Below are 12,331 nucleotides of genomic sequence, written 5' to 3' on the forward strand. Positions count from 1 at the left end.
TGTGTGACACTTTTTATTTTCATTTTTTATATAACAGCATCCTTACATAATGTTCAAGGAATGCGGTAAATCTTTCACAGGGTTTAATAATCAGCTCCTCGTCGTAAACGTACACACAGGAGAACCTGGCTAGAGCGGGCCGTATGAGGGAAAACTAATTCAATCACACTGGGATGTAGGGTTTTCTAATCTGCTCGCTCTATACGGCATTACTGTACACACACACTCTGTCTCTCTCTCCATCTCTCCTTCTCTCTCTCCCCCGTCTCTCCTTCTCTCCTGTCTCTCTCAACCGTCTGTCAACCGTCTCTTCCCCTCTCAACTGTCTCTTCCCCTCTCAACCGTCTCTTCCTCTCCCTCTCTTTCTCAGGAGCCATCTGCGACAGTATGGCTCTTTAATGACAGAGCATTTGTATTTCCATGAGCTTTGGACGGGTGGGTGTGTGGGTCGTTGACATCAGTATGGTGACAGTATGGTGACAGGGAAGTGAAATCACAGTGGCTGAGTTATGATAGGGGTTAAAACACAATTTGAAGGGATCTGTAGCCATTTTATGGCTGAAGTAGTGATAAATCAGACTGTGGCTATAAATATTTTGTGGCAGCATTTGGTTTGACTTGAATCGATGCCGCAGATACAGTAGAGATGTGTTCTTGTTTAAATAGGTTTTGTGGGCTTAGGGAGATTGGGGGTTGAATTGAAACAATCCAGCGTTATGGGTGAGAGTGTGTGTAAACTCCTGCCTCGTGTCTCTGTGATCTGCACTGCATCTCAGTGCTCTAAACACAGTAACCACAGAGACAGACAGAGCGAGCGTGGCCCATGGACGGTTCTGGATCAGTGCCCTTGCATTAACACCATGTCAACCCGACCGAGAGGAACCCCAGGGGGGCCTCGCTAAGAGCCGGGTGGCAGAGCAAGCGCCGGTCTCAAAACGCCCTGTTAGAGAGTACAGAGAGTTGTGACGGTGACACAGAGCTCTGAGACGCTGAGAGAGGAAATGCAGGTGGTGCTATATGAAGAGATGACTAACACTTTTCTAAATTATTGACAGAACAGGAAATTGGATTTGGAGGTGAAACCAATTCACAAAAAGTAAGATTCGGAAATCTCTATCTCAGAAATTTCTATGACAAGATGGCTGCCGTTACAGTACAAATGACCAGGACCTGGTTTCCCAAAAACATCTAAAGGTTAAGTTTATTTTTTAAAACCATTGAGCCTTAAGATGCTTCTGGGAAAACAGGCCCTGACCTTCTGAACTACTGCTAACTATTTTAAAACAAAATGAAAGCATGCTGATTTCATTTCAAGAAATTGAGATCAGCAATGAACTTCTCTCACTCAAAAACACATCACCTGCCACACGTATCCTAACAGCATGGTCAACTAATGCTATTGTATGGTTCACCAGAGAAACCGGTTTAATCTGAAGATGCAGAGTGGTGAAAAACTAGCCAATGTTTTGCGTTACCCACATCCACACAATTACAGGTCATATTATGGCAGCAGGTAGCCTAGTACTTAGAGTGTTCGGCCAGTAACCGAAAGGTCGCTGGTTCGAATGCACAAGCCGACAAGGTGAAAAATGTGTCGATGTGCCTTTGAGCAAGGCATTTAACCCTAATTTGCTCCAGGGGCACTGTACTACTATGGCTGACCCTTTAAAACAACACTTTCCACTGCACCTATCCAGTGTAAGTGACAATAAAACATATTTTTTCTATTCTCCCAGCATGGTGGTGATAGTAAGTAGGGAGATAGGAAGGCCTCACGGCCTTGACCTGCTGTGAGTACGGCAATAAAGTAAAAACATTTTCACTTATTTTGTTGACCCGAACCAAAGAGTGCTGACTTGTAATATTCCTTTCACATTGTCCTTTGCAGCATGGTTCCAGCAACTATGGAGAATGCCTTACCAGGTCAGCTTAGTACAGCTCGGATGGATCAGTAGTGTAAAACGATTAAGAAGTCCTTATGGCCTGAGGTATATAGTGTATAATGTACTGGGGCGGCAGGTAACCTAGCAGTTAGAGGGGCGAGCCAGCCACCGGAGTTACCAGGACGTGAACTGGCAACCAGAGGGTTGTTGGTATCAAATATGAGATGCCATTGTCTGCCGTTGTGCCCTTTAGCAAGGCACTTAACCCCCCACAACAAGAGCTTTTAGAACACCCAGTGTGGCAGCCCTTGCACCTCTCCAAAACCTGTATATGAACACGACCAGTCACAACACCTATTCAATGGAGGATTTTTCTTTATTTTTACTATTTTCTACATTGTAGAATAATAGTGAAGACATCACAACTATGAAATCACATATGGAATCATGTAGTAACCAAAAAAGTGTTAAACAAATCAAAATATATTTTATATTTGAGATTCTTCAAATAGCCACCCTTTGCCTTGATGACAGTTTTGCACACTCTTGGCATTCTCTCAACCAGCTTCATGGGGTAGTCACCTGGAATTCATTTAAACTAACAGGTATGCCTTGTTAAAAGTTAAATTTCTTTCCTTCTTAATGCGTGTGAGCCAAACAGTGTTGTGACAAGGTAGGGGTGGTATACAGAAGATAGCCCTATTTGGTAAAAGACCAAGTCCATATTATGGCATGAACAGCTCAAATAAGCAAAGAGAAACGACAGTCCATCATTACTTTAAGACATGTCAAGAACTTTGAAGGTTTTTTCTAGTGCAGTCGCAAAAACCATCAAGTGCTATGATGAAACTGGCTCTCATGAGGACCGCCACAGAAATGGAAGACCCAGAGTTACCTATGCTGCAGAGGATAAGATCATTAGAGTTACCAGCCTCAGAAATTGCAGCCCAAATAAACGCTTCAGAGTTCAAGTAACAGAGACATCTCAACATCAACTGTTCAGAGGAGACTGTGTGAATCAGGCCTTCATGGTTGAATTGTTGCAAAGAAACCACTACTGAAGACGTGGATGTCGATTATGGCAGCCTCTCGCACCTCTCTGATTCAGAGGGTTTGGGTTAAATGCGGAAGACACATTTCAGTTGAATGCATTCAGTTGTGCAACAGACTAGGTATCCCCCTTTCCCTTAAAGGACACCAATAAGAGACTTGCTTGGGCCAAAAAAACATGAGCAATGGACATTAGACAGGTGGAAATTTGTCCTTTGGTCTGGAGATTTTTGGTTCCAACCACATGTCTTTATGAAACGCGGTGTGGGTGAACGGGTGATCTCCGCATGCATATTTTTCCACCGTAAAGCATGGAGGTGGTGGTGTTATGGTGTGGGGGTACTTTGCTGGTGACATGGTCAGTGATTTCTTTAGAATGCAAGGCACACTTAACCAGCATGGCTACCACAGCATTCTGCAGAAATATGCCATCCCATCTGTTTTGGGCTTAGTGGGACTATCATTTGTTTTTCAACAGGACAATGACCCAACACACCTCCAGGCTGTGTAAGGGCTATTTTACCAAGAAGGAGAGAGATGAAGTGCTCCATCAAATGACCTGGCCTCGATAACACCTGACCTCAACCAAATTGAGATGGTTTGGGATAAGTCCAACCGCAGAGTGAAGTAAAAGCAGCCAACAAGCTCAGCATATGTGGAAACTCCTTCAAGTCTGTTGGAAAAGCATCGAGAGAATGGTTGAGAGAATGCCAAGAGTGTGCAAAAGCTGTCATCAAGCAAAGGCTGGCTACTTTGAAAAATCTCAAATATAAAATATATTTTGATTTGTTTAACTCTTTTTTGGTTACTACATGATTCCATATGTGTTATTTCATAGTTTATGGCTTCACTATTATTCTACAATGTTGAAAATAGTAAAAATAAAGAAAAACTCTTGAATGAGTAGGTTTTTGGACCGGTAGTGTGTGTCTGTCTTTCGGAGGGGTTGGGTTAAAAGCGGAAGTCACATTTCGGTTGGATCTTGTGTACAATTTACAAATAAAGTAATCTTATCTTACCTGCTGGGTAGGCCTCTCTTCCCCAGAGAGAGGAGCTTCTGTCCCTGAGCTGTGGCTGGTTCCTCCCTTGGCTCTCTCTTCACCAGGGGGTTGGCTGGGGGTCGTCCTCTCAGACGACCAGCCTCCTCATACCCTGACAACATAGCCCTGAGAGCGACGGGGAGAGAGAGAGGGAGGGAGAGAAAGAGAGAGAGGGATCGAGGGAGGGAGTGCGAGAGAGAGAGGGGAAGGAGAGATTGAGTAAAGGGAGAGAGTGAGTGAGGGAGGATAAAAATTAGAGAGAAAGAAATATAGAGAGAGCAAAAGGTAGAAACAGAGAGAAAGATAGGGTGAGGGGCAGGGGGGAGAGAGGATAAAAGGGAGAGGTTAAGAGTGAGAGAGAAAAGGCATTGAACAGAGATGGTTACCACAGAGGATCAGGACACCCATTTAATATCCCATCCGAAAGAGGGTATCCTACACAGGGCAAAGTCCCCAATCACTGCCCTGGGAAATTGAGATGTTTTTCTTTACTAGGGGAACGAGTGCCTCCTACTGGCCCTCCAACATCAATTCCAGCAACATATGGTCACCCATCCAGGGACCGACCAGGACCGACACTGCTTAGCTTCAATGCCAAGCCAGTAGTGGGATGTATGGTGGTAAACATATTTTATCAGCATTACAGTCCAATAAAAACTGTTTTAGATGCTGTAAGAAAACTATCTAGACACCCCTGACAGGTAGAAGGTATTTTTTTATTTTATTTAACTAGGCAAGTCAGTTAAGAACAAATTCTTATTTACAATGACGGCCGTAGTCCACAGTTCATTGTAATAGATGCATTTGCGTGTGCTTTGTTACTACCTGCCCAGACCAAAGATATATCTTGAAAGAAACATTTTCATGTACTGTAAGTGATCAATAGTCCCTTACACAAATGCTGACCTCGAACAAAACCTTTTCAGTATTTATTTATGAGTAGAGTATGGCCTACTCTAGCAGACTTCTTGGCAGGCTTCTGAAATCAACCTTCGGCAATGGCACGGCAAAGATTTATTAATAGAACAACGTACGATTACATCCGACACATTAAAGACTCCTCTGGCGGGAATTTAAAAAGTTGATAATCAAGTTAGTTTTATATTAAAACCGTTCATCACAGCTCGGCTCCCGCTCCGCTATTACACTTGACAAGCTTCCGACTGTAAACTCTGGCAGCCAGCCATCCACAGCCCAGCCAGGCCTAGACAAATAGAGCAAGCCCACTGCAATAGTAGAAAATCCTTCTGAGCAGTGCGTAAGTTAAGCCGATCGGCAGTGCTGAGAAGGCGTTTAACCCAACGCTTCTGATTCGAAACGCTTCTGATTCTGCTGTGGACATTGTGAAAAAATACAATTCGCCACCCTTAAACTTCTCTGCCGAGGAGCCAACGGCACGTCATCCGCCTCGTCTCAGACTCCAACACTGTAACCTTGGTGAAATTTGCAGAGAGTAGTGTGCAGTCCTCTGTTATGACTAAGATAAATACTTTGAAAATTTCAAGACAGCTGTAATTGTTCTAGTTTGGAACAGTGTCAGGGCCTCTAAGCTGAAAGTGAAACAGAGGTTCAATGACATTGGGATTGCATTTAGCCAAGCCTCCTCTCCATCCAAGGCTGCAGGTCCAATTAGAAATATCTGTTGGGTGGCGACACTGACAATGTTTAAATAATTAGAAATTGCATTATTCCTTTCTTCACTCCCTGATCTGACATGTCTGGATGGGTAAAAGCTATGAAGTTGAACCTTTGCTCTTACCTATCCAATCATTTTAGATCAGTGAGGATGGAAACAGGGCCAGCTGGCCATCTTGACACATCATCACAATGACATCACTTCCCCCCCACCTGGTTTCCATGGGAGTGTCCTGGGGCGTGGCTTCCTCCTGTTCGTTGGCAGTGCACAGCGTCTTGGTCTTCTGGACAAAGTGCACAGGGACAAAGGTGATCTGCTTTTCGCCGCCCAGCCGGTCAGGCAGCACGGCCTCCTTCTTCATGTTGATGTCGGAGTAGGGACAGCCGAAGGCACTGTGGAGAAATGAAAGAAAAGGAGGGGGACGGGTGAGAGAGAGGGATAGGGATGGAGAGAGAGAGAGAGAGAGAGAGAGAGAGTGAGACCAAAGAAAGAAGTAGACATATTGAAAGATTGAGCCAGTAAGAGAAGAAAAAGCATGATCGAGAAAGAAAGAAAAAGACAGAGAGAAAATAAATGGTGCTAGACCTGGCTGTTAAAACATGCACTTCTCATCCGGCCAGTCCATGCAGCAGGACATGTTTGTGTGTGTGAGAGTTCATTTGGCCCGGCATGTCACAGCGCATCAGTCAAACCATCCCTTCAAAATTACCATGTGGAGAAAGTCACAGTGTGAATCTGGCCACAATGTGGTGCTGAGGTCCGGTCAACCAGAAACAGTAAAGCACACATTGCTATTGTGCTCAAAGCAATTAATTATATAAATTTCTAGGCTTTGCTGAGCCAGAGCACTTTTCCTGCAGCAAACCACTGTTTTAGAAATATTCTTTTTTTCTCTCTCTCTCTCTCTCTCTCTCTCTCTCTCTCTCGCTCTCTCGACGACAACAATATTCCACAAAACAACATGACAAACCTTGAAATAAACCAAAAAATATTCATTACAAACTTCAATGAAGAGGCCCAAAAAAAACATGATGAAGGAATGAGAAGATTAGACAACTGAAGTGTGATATGGAGTGAAAGAGAAAAAGAGAGAGCAAGAGAGAAATGCTTGGTGGTGCTTTTCTTGTCTCACACACAAAAACACAAAAGAACACAGGTACTCACACAGATGATAGATTGCATGAGTAATACCTCAAAAATACTGCCCTTATAAACACAGAGGCATGCAGGACACTGTTACAGTGCCTAGCGAAAGTATTTGGCCCCCTTGAACTTTGCGACCTTTTGCCACATTTCAGGCTTCAAACATGAAGATATAAAACTGTATTTTTTTGTGAAGAATCAACAACAAGTGGGACACAATCATGAAGTGGAACGACATTTATTGGATATTTCAAACTTTTTTAACAAATCAAAAACTGAAAAATTGGGCGTGCAAAATTATTCAGCCCCCTTAAGTTAATACTTTGTAGCGCCACCTTTTGCTGCGATTACAGCTGTAAGTCGCTTGGGGTATGTCTCTATCAGTTTTGCACATCGAGAGACTGAAATTTTTTCCCATTCCTCCTTGCAAAACAGCTCGAGCTCAGTGAGGTTGGATGGAGAGCATTTGTGAACAGCAGTTTTCAGTTCTTTCCACAGATTCTCGATTGGATTCAGGTCTGGACTTTGACTTGGCCATTCTAACACCTGGATATGTTTATTTTTGAACCATTCCATTGTAGATTTTGCTTTATGTTTTGGATCATTGTCTTGTTGGAAGACAAATCTCCGTCCCAGTCTCAGGTCTTTTGCAGACTCCATCAGGTTTTCTTCCAGAATGGTCCTGTATTTGGCTCCATCCATCTTCCCATCAATTTTAACCATCTTCCCTGTCCCTGCTGAAGAAAAGCAGGCCCAATCCATGTTGCTGCCACCACCATGTTTGACAGTGGGGATGGTGTGTTCAGGGTGATGAGCTGTGTTGCTTTCTCCCACGTGGCTTGTGGCAAACTTTATACGACACTTTTTATGGATATCTTTAAGAAATGGCTTTCTTCTTGCCACTCTTCCATAAAGGCCAGATTTGTGCAATATACGACTGATTGTTGTCCTATGGACAGAGTCTCCCACCTCAGCTGTAGATCTCTGCAGTTCATCCAGAGTGATCATGGGCCTCTTGGCTGCATCTCTGATCAGTCTTCTCCTTCTATGAGCTGAAAGTTTAGAGGGACGGCCAGGTCTTGGTAGATTTGCAGTGGTCTGATACTCCTTCCATTTCAATATTATCGCTTGCACAGTGCTCCTTGGGATGTTTAAAGCTTGGGAAATCTTTTTGTATCCAAATCCGGCTTTAAACTTCTTCACAACAGTATCTCGGACCTGCCTGGTGGGTTCCTTGTTCTTCATGATGCTCTCTGCGCTTTTAACGGACCTCTGAGACTATCACAGTGCAGGTGCATTTATACGGAGACTTGATTACACACAGGTGGATTGTATTTATCATCATTAGTCATTTAGGTCAACATTGGATCATTCAGAGATCCTCACTGAACTTCTGGAGAGAGTTTGCTGCACTGAAAGTAAAGGGGCTGAATAATTTTGCATGCCCAATTTTTCAGTTTTTGATTTGTTAAAAAAGTTTGAAATATCCAATAAATGTCGTTCCACTTCATGATTGTGTCCCACTTGTTGTTGATTCTTCACAAAAAAATACAGTTTTATATCTTTATGTTTGAAGCCTGAAATGTGGCAAAAGGTCGCAAAGTTCAAGGGGGCCGAATACTTTCGCAAGGCACTGTATATATATATATAAATATAAATAAAAGGTCAACAAGAAAGGTGTGCTCTCGGGATTGCGCATGAAAAAGCTCTGTGACACTTTAGGATCCAGTCATTCAGACTGGTCTTACTCCCTCATTTTTCAGAATACAAGCCTGAAACCATTTCTAAAGACTGTTGACATCTAGTGGAATGCATAGGAACTGCAATTTGAGTCCTAAGTCAATGGATACTGTAATGGCATTGAATAGAAAACTACAAAAATAAAAATAAATCCTACTTCCTGGATGGATTTTTCTCAGGTTTTTGCCTGCCAAATCAGTTCTGTTACACTCGGACATTGTTTTAACCATTTTGTAAACTTTAGAGTGTTTTCTATGCAAATCTATCAATTATATGCATATCCTAGCTTCTGGGCCTGAGTAGCAGGCAGTTTACTTTGTGCACGCTTTTCATCCGTAGGTGAAAATAGTGCACCCTACCCTAGAGAAGTTAAGGAGCCAGAGTAGCGCTTTATTATGGACAGACTTCTCCCCATCTTAGCTACTGTTGTATCAACATGTTTTGACCATGACAGTTTACAATCCAGGGTTACTTCAAGCAGTTTAGTCACCTCAACTTGCTCAATTTACACATTATGTATTACAAGTTTTAGTTGAGGTTTAGTGAATGATTTCTCCCAAATACAATGCTTTTAGTTTCTAAATATTTAGAACTAACTTATTCATTGCCACCAAATCTGAAACTAACTGCAGCTCTTTGTTAAGTGCTGCAGTGATTTCACTCCCTGGTGTAGCTGACATGTATCGTGTTGAGTCATCCGCATACATACATAGACAAACTGGCTTTACTCAAGGCCAGTGTCATGTCATTAGTAAAGTTGAAAATTAAGGGTCCTAGACAGCTGCCCTGGGGAATTCCTGATTCTACCTGGAGAGCACAGACGTTCTAGTAGGCTTAGATTGAAGATATGGCAAATATGGGTTGCAATATCTTCAGTAATTTTCCATCCAAGTTGTCAGAACCTGGTGGCTTGTCATTGTTGATAGGCAACAATAGTTGACAACTCTTACATTCTTTTGGCTGCAAAGAAATATACAGCAACGAGTAAATGAGAGGTCACTATAAGTGTAACAGCAAGCAAGTCACTGGGGTGGTGAGGGCCAACTGCTCTCATTTGTTGTACATGTTTCCCCCACCAAGATTACTTTCAAGGCTGGGCACCTCTTAAGTCCCCCAAAGCAACATCCAGGCCTGCTCTGACACGACAACTGTCAACCAATAGAGGCCAAACTCTCTTAGCTGGGGGCCAACGGAGCTAAATGGGGGGCCACATCCGCCTATACAATGCTAAAGGAAACACTGGAACTTACAGCTGGTTTGGAGTGGGAGATCAGAGAACAAGAAAAAGTTCCTCTGACACATCACAAAAGCCCACTTCTTCACGCTCCATTACAGTCCATAAGCCCAGCTCCCTCGATGCATCTCAAGTCCGGCCATGAATTTTACTAAGAAAAAATGTCCACTGGAAACAGGGTTAACAGGCATAGATAAGGAGACAATTGATTGGACATGATTTGGAAAGGCACACACCTATCTATTTAAGGTCCCACAGTTAAGAGTGCATGATAGAGCAAAACCAAGCCATAAGGTCAAAGGAATTGTCCGTAGAGCTCAGAGACAAGATTGTGTTGAGGAACAGATCTGTGGAAGCGTTCCAAAGTATTTCTGCAGCATTGAAGGTCCCCAAAAACACAGTGGCCTTCATCATTCTTAAATAAAAGAAGTTTGGAACCACCAAGACTCTTCTTAGACTGGCCGCCCGGCCCAACTGAACACTCGAAGGAGAAGGGCCTTGGTCAGGGAGTTGACCAAGAATCCGATGGTTCTTGATCAAACGTCCAGAATTACAACCATCTCTGCAGCACTCCACCAATAAGGCCTTTATGGTAGATTGGCCAGGCAGAAGCTACTCTTCAGTAAAAGGCACATGACAGCCCGCTTGGAGTTTGCCAAAAGGCACTTAACCTCTCTGGGATCGTTCGGGATCCTAGCGTCCCACCTCGCCAACAGCCAGTGAAATTGCAGGGCGCCAAATTCAAAACAACAGAAATCTCATAATTAAAATTCCTCAACCATACAAGTATTTTACATCATTTTAAAGATACACTTCTCTTTAATCCAACCACAGTGTCCGATTTCAAAAAGGCTTTTCGGCGAAAGCAGAACATATCATTATGTTAGGTCAGCAACCAGTCACAGAAAGCATTCAGCCATTTTCTAACCAAAGAGAGGTGTCACAAAAAGCAGAAATATAGATAAAATTATTCACTAACCTTTGACGATCTTCATCAGATGACACTCCCAGGACTCAATGTTACACAATACATGTATGTTTTGTTCGAACAAGTTCATATTTATATCCAAAAACCTCAGTTTACATTGGCGCCATGTTCAGAAATGCCTCCAAAACATCCGGAGAAATTGCAGAGAGCCACATCAAATAACAGAAATAAACTTTGATGAAAGATACATGTTTTACATAGAGTTAAAGATAAACTTGTTCTTAATGCAACCGCTGTGTCAGATTTCAAAAAAGCTTTACGGCAAAAGCACAATATTCAATAATCTGAGAACAGTGTTCAGCCACAAAAGCAATACAGTTACCAGCCAAGTTGTAGAGTCAACAAAAGTCAAATAGCATTATAAATCTTCACTTACCTTTGCTGATCTTCATCGGAATGCACTCCCAGGACTCCCACAAGAAATGTTTGTTTTGTTCGATTACGTCCATATTTATGTCCAAATACCTCCGTTTTGTTTGCGCGTTTAGTTCACTTTTCCAAAGGCACAATGCGCGAGGGCAAAATCCAGACGAAAAGTCAAAAGAGTTCCATTACAGTTTGTAGAAACATGTCAAACGATGTTTACAATCAATCCTTAGGGTCTTTTTATAATAAATCTTCAATAATATTCCAACCGGACAATAGCATATTCATTACAGAGAAAAAAGAAGGAATGGCACGCCCGTGTCACCGCGCAGTAAACAGCTGATTAGCCTCAGCCTAGTCCACTTGATGAAACAGCTCTTATTCGACACCCTTACACAATAGAAGCCTCAAACAACTTTCTAAAGACTGTTGACATCTGCTGGAAGCCTTGGGAAGTGCAATCTGGCAACATGGACACAGCATATTGGATAGGCAATCACTTAAATGAAACTACAAACCTCAGATTTCCCACTTCCTGGTTGGATTTGTCTCAGGTTTTCACCTGCCATATGAGTACTTTTATACTCACAGACATCATTCAAACAGTTTTAGAAACTTCAGAGTGTTTTCTATCCAATAGTACTAATAATATGCATATATTAGCATCTGCGACAGAGTAGCAGGCAGTTTACTCTGGGCACCTTATTCATCCAAGCTACTCAATACTGCCTCCCTGTCACCAAGAAGTTAAACGTCTCTCAGATCATGAGAAACAAGATTCGCTGGTCTGATGAAATCTAGATTGAACTATTTGGCCTGAATGCCAAGCGTCACATCTGGAGGAAACTTGGCACCATCCCTACAGTGAAGTATGGTGGTGGCAGCATCATGCTTTGGGGATGTTTTTCAGTAGCAGGGGCTGGGAGATTAGCCAGGATCGAGGCAAAGATGAACGGAGCAAAGTACAGTGAGATCCCTGATGAAAACCTGTTCCAGACCGCTCAGGACCTCAGACTAGGGCGAAGGTTCACCTTCCAACAGGGCAACGACCCTAAGCACACAGCCAAGACAACGCAGGAGTGGCTTCAGGACAAGTCTCTGAATGTCCTTGGGTGGCTCAGCAAGAGCCCGGACTTGAACCCGATCGAGCATCTCTGGAGAGACCTGAAAATAGCTGTGCATCAACACTCCCCATCCAACCTGACAGAGCTTGAGAGGATCTGCAGAGAAGAATGGGAGAAACTTCTCAAA

General features: G+C 43.0%; 1 protein-coding gene across 5 annotated transcripts in view; it reads right to left on the reverse strand.

The window, feature by feature from the left end:
* The window catches only part of LOC112227777 (lethal(3)malignant brain tumor-like protein 4), a 151,140-nt gene that overhangs the window by 69,524 nt on the left and 69,285 nt on the right, over positions 1–12,331 (reverse strand). For all 5 annotated transcript variants that reach the window (XM_024392647.2, XM_024392646.2, XM_024392645.2 and 2 more), the window contains 2 exons: positions 5,822–6,001; positions 3,953–4,099 (listed from right to left, as the gene is read on the reverse strand). In XM_024392647.2, the coding sequence (XP_024248415.1) occupies positions 3,953–4,099; positions 5,822–6,001 (327 nt within the window). The remainder of the gene's footprint in view (positions 1–3,952; positions 4,100–5,821; positions 6,002–12,331) is intronic.

Source organism: Oncorhynchus tshawytscha, linkage group LG29, assembly GCF_018296145.1.
Source record: "Oncorhynchus tshawytscha isolate Ot180627B linkage group LG29, Otsh_v2.0, whole genome shotgun sequence".
NCBI lineage: Eukaryota > Metazoa > Chordata > Actinopteri > Salmoniformes > Salmonidae > Oncorhynchus > Oncorhynchus tshawytscha.